The sequence below is a fragment of the Oncorhynchus nerka genome, linkage group LG15, assembly GCF_034236695.1.
Source record: "Oncorhynchus nerka isolate Pitt River linkage group LG15, Oner_Uvic_2.0, whole genome shotgun sequence".
NCBI classification, from domain to species: Eukaryota; Metazoa; Chordata; class Actinopteri; order Salmoniformes; family Salmonidae; genus Oncorhynchus; species Oncorhynchus nerka.
Genome location: NC_088410.1, coordinates 73397722 through 73404312, shown reverse-complemented (window position 1 = coordinate 73404312; position 6591 = coordinate 73397722). Strand labels below are relative to the sequence as shown.

At 42.5% G+C, this 6591-nt stretch overlaps 1 protein-coding gene across 1 annotated transcript; it reads left to right on the top strand.

The window, feature by feature from the left end:
* Nucleotides 1–3849: 3849 nt before the first annotated feature.
* On the top strand, nt 3850–6590 carry LOC115143730 (neuromedin-U receptor 2-like). Its single transcript, XM_029684201.2, has 2 exons — nt 3850–4708; nt 6036–6590. The coding sequence occupies exons 1-2, from the start codon at nt 3850–3852 to the stop codon at nt 6482–6484; spliced, it is 1308 nt and encodes a 435-aa protein (XP_029540061.2). The 3' UTR covers nt 6485–6590.
* Nucleotide 6591: the final 1 nt, after the last annotated feature.

Here is a 6591-nt window from a genome sequence, read left to right as displayed (position 1 = left end):
CAGGTGAACTGTCATTTCTTATAAGCGTCCGGATTAGTGTCCCTCTCCTTGAAAGTGTCAGCTCTAACCTTTAGCTCGATGCGGATGTTGCCTGTAATCCATGGCTTCTGGTTGAGGTATGTATGTACGGTCACTGTGGGGTCGTCGATGCATTTATTGATGAAGCCGATGACTGAGGTGGTATACTCCTCAATGCCATTGGATGAATCCCAGAACATATTCCAGTCTGTGCTAGCAGAACAGTCCTGTAGTTTAGCATCCGCATCATCTGACCATTTCCATATTGAGCAAGTCACTGGTACTTCCTGCTTAAGTTTTTGCTTTTAAGCAGGAATCAGGAGGACAGAATTATGGTCAGATTTGCCAAATGGAGGGCAAGGGAGAGCTTTCTATTCATCTTTGTGTGTGTAGTAAAGGTGGTCTAGTTTTTTCCCCCTGGTTGCACATGTGACATGCAGGTAAAAATTAAGTAAAACCGATTTAAGTTAGCATATATTAAAGTCCCCAGCCACTAGGAGCACCACTTCTGGATGGGCATTTTCTTGTTTGCTTATGGCCTTAAACAGATCATTGAGTGTTGTCTTAGTGCCAGCATCAGTTTGTGGAGATAAATATATGGCTATGAATAATATAGATGCAAACTATCTTGGTAGATAGTGTGGTCTGCAGCTTACCATAAGTTACTTTACCTAAGGCGAGCAATACCTCAAGACTTCTTTAATATTAGACTTCGCACACCAGCTGTTATTGACAAATAGCCCCTCGTCTTACCAGACATAGCTTCTCTGTCCTGCCGATGCATGGAAAATCCCGCCAGCTCTATATTATCTGTGTTGTCGTTCAGCCACGACTCTGTAAAACATAACATATTACAGTTTTTAATGTCCCATTGGTAGGATTGTCTTGATCGTAGATCATCCATTTTGTTATCCAATGATTGCACGTTGGCCAATAGAATGGATGGTAGTGGAGAAAAAATCTTTGTCCAGTTCGAGGTGAGTAATCGCTGTTCTGATGTCCAGAAGTTATGGTCATAAGAGATGGTAGCAGCAACATCATTGCACAAAATAAGTTACAAAATAAGTTAAAAAACAATGTGAAAAGACAAACAAAATAGCACAGTTGGTTAGGAGCCAGTAAAACAGCAGCTATCCCCTCTGGCACCATTATTTTGAACCAGCATAACTACCACAGCATTCTGCAGTGATACGCCATCCCATCTGGTTTGTACTTAGTGGGACTATCGTTTGTTTTTCAACAGGACAATGACCCAACACACCTCCAGGCTGTGTAAGGGCTATTTGAAAAACAAAGCCTTTTGGGTTCCATGTAGAACTCTTTTCATAGAGGATTCTACATGGAACCAAAAATAGTTCTTCCTGGCACCAAAAAGGCTTCTACCTGGAACCAAAAAGGGTTCTCTCATAGAGACAGCCGCAGAACCCTTTTGGAACCCTTTTCGTCTAAGAGTGTACAGTCTTTTTTGCTAATCTTTATCAAGGGTGCCAAAAATCTGGGTCATGACTGTATATGCAGATACTACATGCAGTGTACATTGTGGCTTTGTACACCCCAAAAAACTCTCCCCATAGAGATCCAGACAGCGTGATCGTGGCTGATTTTAGCTAGCTAGCTAGCCACCGGAGGACAACGACACAACGAGATGCAACAATAAAAAATGATATACGTCAATGGCGTTTGGCTTCTGATGTAATGTGATTGGTCCGAATCCAAATCCAAATCGGCTTCCCTTAACACCTTTTTTTGGTGCGCCAGGGCCATTCACAGCTGAGCTCACTCAGTTTAGCTCAAGGCTGATTGGCTATTATTTTATGTATTTTTTTATCAAGGGAGGCCAAATGCTCACTGGCTTCACTTACATTCAATACTACGGGCGGCAACAATGTCACACTCTTTTTGACAAGACAGCATCAGATAGATACGCTACTGAGACAGAGGGTTGGTGTTTTATTTTCTCAGATGCTTTCTCCGGTGAGATACATTCAGCTTCTTGTGAATTGAAGGAAATCTATGAAACACAGAGAGATTAAAGATACTTTATTTTCTATGTTTTGTATTTTTCTTCTTGGTCAATTTTTTTGGGGGGCCTGGCTTCCATTGGTATCCATGAATACACGCCACTGGTGCGAATGTTGTTAGCAGGCGTCATTAGCATATTCATAAATTACAATGTTTTCAATTGACCTGCCCGGTAGCAGGCACATAAAATGGTTCCATAAGTAAATGAATAAACCCACTCTCTAGAGCATGCGCTACGTGCGTCAGCCCTCTGCTTCAGGTACCTAAAGGAGCAGTTTTCACAGGCGCAGTTTCTTGCAGCGGATAACTCCTCTCATCTCCTTTCCCCACCTTCTGCTATTCTTTAAAAGCATGTCCAGACTTTTTGAAGAAGGAGCACATTTTCTTTTGTCCTTCGACGTGTTCAAATGATGAGCAAGCGCAATCTCAGGCAGCTGTGAACAGGAATTGAAGGTGTGTTCAAATTCTACTGAGCTACACAAATGTCCCAAATGACATTATACAATGGTAGTCTAAAACAAAGTTGGTTGCTTTTGCTGAGCATACAATTAAGAAGCGTTAATTCTAACTAAGTGCAAGAAGTAAGCGATAAAGGATACATTGAGTTCTTCTGCCACATGTATATATTTGTATGTCCACGTGCTTTAGTTCTGAACATTTACATTTCATGAAATTGACTGAATGTTGTTTTATCCCATGTGCTTTTATGCTCAGTTCAGATTTTCTGTCAGTTTGGAGTTGAAGTTTAATTTCTTGAACAGGCAGGCAGCCTATGTGGGGTACAGTATGTTGGGTTTGGATGTATTCTTTATGAATGGATTTGATGCACTTAAATCAGGATCCTGCTGCTAATTGCAGTCTGTAAAATAGGCTGAACTGTTGTTTAGGAGAGTGCTGGGTAGCAGTCATATGAAAATGCCTTTACAGTTTTATGCACAGTCTGTTCAGTTTCATCAGTGTGCATAGATAATCTTTGGTGCCAGTAGCATAATTAACATATTGGAACACAGGTAAGCTCCAAAGCTCATTTTCACACCCTCTAGCTCTGTATCCCTGCCTTCTGCTCGTATAGAGTAAGATGAGACACCCACTGCAGAGAAACTAACAGGCCTAATGAAACATTCATGTCTCAGCTCTGAAACGGATGAAGTGATAGAGACATCTATTACTGTAGCAACAGGACATAATTTTGCTGCAATACAAAATTATTTCATTTTTACATTAGACTTGATTTTGCCAAGCATTTAGAATGTGTTTATCACACAGTGCTAAGTGCTGCTGAAGACTTGGTTATTGCAGGAATAATTTTTTATTTGAATTAGCTAACCTCATTCAAATAATTGTCATTGCACAGAACAGATGACTGAAAAATGGGAATCATAATATGTGGTAAATAATTGCACAAACATGTGGCTACACAAGATTTACTACAGTATTCATGTTATACACACTGGTGAAACTACCACCATACTATCACTGTAAGAGGCAAAGTGTGCATTTGTGATGTACTGTAAATTCATAATTCCCAGTTACAACTAGTGGAATCTGATCAGCCCTTTAGTCAAGCCTTAATCGTGCAAAACATATGTCTCTTGTGAGACTTTACTGAGCTGTGTCAGTCACCATATGAGAGCTTTTACATCATATTATGTAGAATCAGGATGCTGTAATATAAAATAGTGTTGTTGCTGTGGTACTCTTTAGGTGTTGTATTTCTCTCTGTATGGAATTTCTCTCAGAGCAATGATGTGCAGACATCTCCGGTGATCCTGTTCCTCTCTACTCCCACTTACAAGCCCCTACTGTGAAATGGAGAAGTACTGCCTGGACTCTCTTTCCAACATCTCAGAACAGCACGGCATGTTCTGTAACATCACATTGCTAAACGTCACAGGAAATGACTCTGGGACCAAATCCATCGCGGACCTCCTACTGGAATTTCTAGGGCCGAAACGCTCTCCCGTGTTCCTCCCTATCACCCTGGTTTACCTGCTCATCTTCTTTTTTGGTGTGTCTGGCAACCTTCTCACATGTGCAGTGATATCCAAACACAAGAAGATGCGTACCACCACCAACCTGTTCCTGTTCAGCCTGGCTGTGTCGGACCTCTTGGTGCTCCTCTTTGGGATGCCCCTGGAGATCTACGACATGTGGCAGAACTACCCCTTCCCTTTCGGCGAGGGAGTCTGCTACTTCAAGATCTTCCTCCTTGAGACTGTCTGCTTCGCTTCCATCCTAAATGTGACAGTGCTGAGTGCGGAGAGGTACATCGCCGTGGTCCATCCATTAAAAATACGCTATGTCTCCACCAAAAAGCATGCCAAGCATGTCATCAGTGTCGTATGGGTGGTGTCCCTGGTCTGTGCCATCCCCAACACCTCCCTGCATGGCATCTACTACTTGAATCTCCCGGAGAAGGTGGCAGAGTCAGCCATATGCAGTTTGATAGGGGCCCCGTGGACCTATAACCTGGTGATCCTGATCACCACTGCGTGCTTCTACATTGTGCCCATGACGGTGATGAGCGGTCTGTACCTGGTGATGGGCATCCAGCTGGGCAGGGAGCGACACCTTTCCCACGGAACGATGAGGAAGAACTGTAGCACCAACACCAACTGGAGAATCCACGTAGAGCGAGGGCGTAGGAGACAAGCCACCAAGATGCTTGGTAAGTAATGCATTCCATGCCCATTTCCGTTGTCACAGTCACAAGCCTGTCTTCCATGGTCAACACAATTTTGACATTTAAACTGTTTTCTGGTAGTAATATCCATAAAGGTTTTGAATGATAAATTCATCCCTTGTACATTTTATATTATGCAGTCTGTGTTAGTGATAATTAATATAATAATAATATTGTAATTTAGAAAATTCTCTCATGTTGATAATAAAGAGCATCTGATTGGTTCTAATACCAGTCATTATGTTCCTACATTTTCCAGGTCGATGTACAGGTAACTACCAAAATAATGGAAACACTTGAGTAAATGAGGTATACAAAGTATATTGAAAGCAGGTGCTTCCACACGTGCGGGTCCTGAGTTAATTAAGCAATTAACATCCCATCATGCTTAGGGTCAAGTATAAATATGCTGGGCAGGTCATTATGTTAGCCATTATTTTGGATACCATGACTATGCCCCCATAGGATGACAATGACTCCATCCATATGGCACAAGTGGTCACTGAATGATTTGATGAGCATGACAACGATGTTAGCCATGGCCATATCAGTCACCAAATTTTACACCAATTAAACATTTATGGAAGAGTCTAGATTGGAACCTGAGACAGCATTTTCCACGTCCAACACCAAAACAGCAAATTATGGAATTTCTTGTTGAAGAATGGTGTCGCATCCCTCCAATAGAGTTCCCAACACCCAATTAAGGCATGTTGGTGTTTATTTTATTTTGGCAGTTACCTGTATGTCTTGGCAGTGTTAGTTTATTTGAGACTAGGCCAGATTATCTAATCTGCGACAATGCAATGGCATGGTCGAAAAACTAAACTTTCTGAAAGCCCATGGCATGATTCTTTGTACCCATTTGACACTTCTTACACAGGGTATTGCTATTTTGGGAAGTGTCTCTGCACTGCATGTTGATCTCTTAGCTATGGCGGAGCTTTGTTTTGAGTAGCAGTGTTCATCCAATACTTTAATTTCCTCTCCAGTAGTTATCTAAAGATAATTGATTTATATTCCTTGGAGAATTGAGGAGGCAATTCCTTTTTTCCTCGTTCTACTTTCAGGAAAATTGGCTGTCAAGAGGCCCTTAGCCCTTAACTCCCTCTACACGATCTCATGGTGAAATGGTGAATGTGGGCCAGTTTCTGTCAGTAGTTATATGAGTAGAATGTCTTAGTTTCATGAGGACCAGGTCTTGCAGGGAACAGGATACCCTGTTGTTCCCCTCCTTCCTCCCTCTCTCTGCATCACTTAATTCATCCTCCTTCTCGGTCTCCCTCTCCTCTTGTCGCTGTCTGTTATGTAGCTGTGGTCGTGCTGGTGTTTTCCATCTGCTGGGCGCCTTTCCATATCGACCGGCTCTTGTGGAGCTGCATCATGCAGTGGTCTGTCTGGACAGACCTCAACCAAACTGTGTACCAGGGTGTGCACCTCCTTTCCGGCATCCTCTTCTACTTCAGCTCTGCAGTTAACCCTGTTATCTACAACATGCTCTCCACACGCTTTCGGGAATGCTTCTGGGATCTTATCTGCACACATACGAAAGACACTGCCTCTAGAAAAGACTGCCCACCCTTCGCCAAAATCCTGCTGGTTCCCTCTGGCCCAGTTCCTAAATCCCAGGCCAGTCCCAGGGACCAGAACTCCCTCACTCCCCTGTTATCTCCAATTGTGACTGGGAGCACAGAGATCACAACACTGACATGTGAACATTCCTGTGTGGTAGACTCTGACTTCACTGCTACTGCTTTTTAATCATATTTAATATTTAATGTGGTAGTAGATATGATGCCCTCTGTCCGGCTGTGGATTTGACTAATGAGCAGATGATGCATTGTGCACAGCTGGATGATCATTATTTC

Excerpts from the sequence above, each read along its gene's own strand:
- LOC115143730 (XM_029684201.2), top strand. The coding sequence starts at position 3,850 with ATGGAGAAGTACTGCCTGGACTCTCTTTCCAACATCTCAGAACAGCAC. Across the intron at positions 4,709-6,035 it reads ACAAGCCACCAAGATGCTTG|CTGTGGTCGTGCTGGTGTTT; the intron begins GTAAGTAATGCA and ends TCTGTTATGTAG.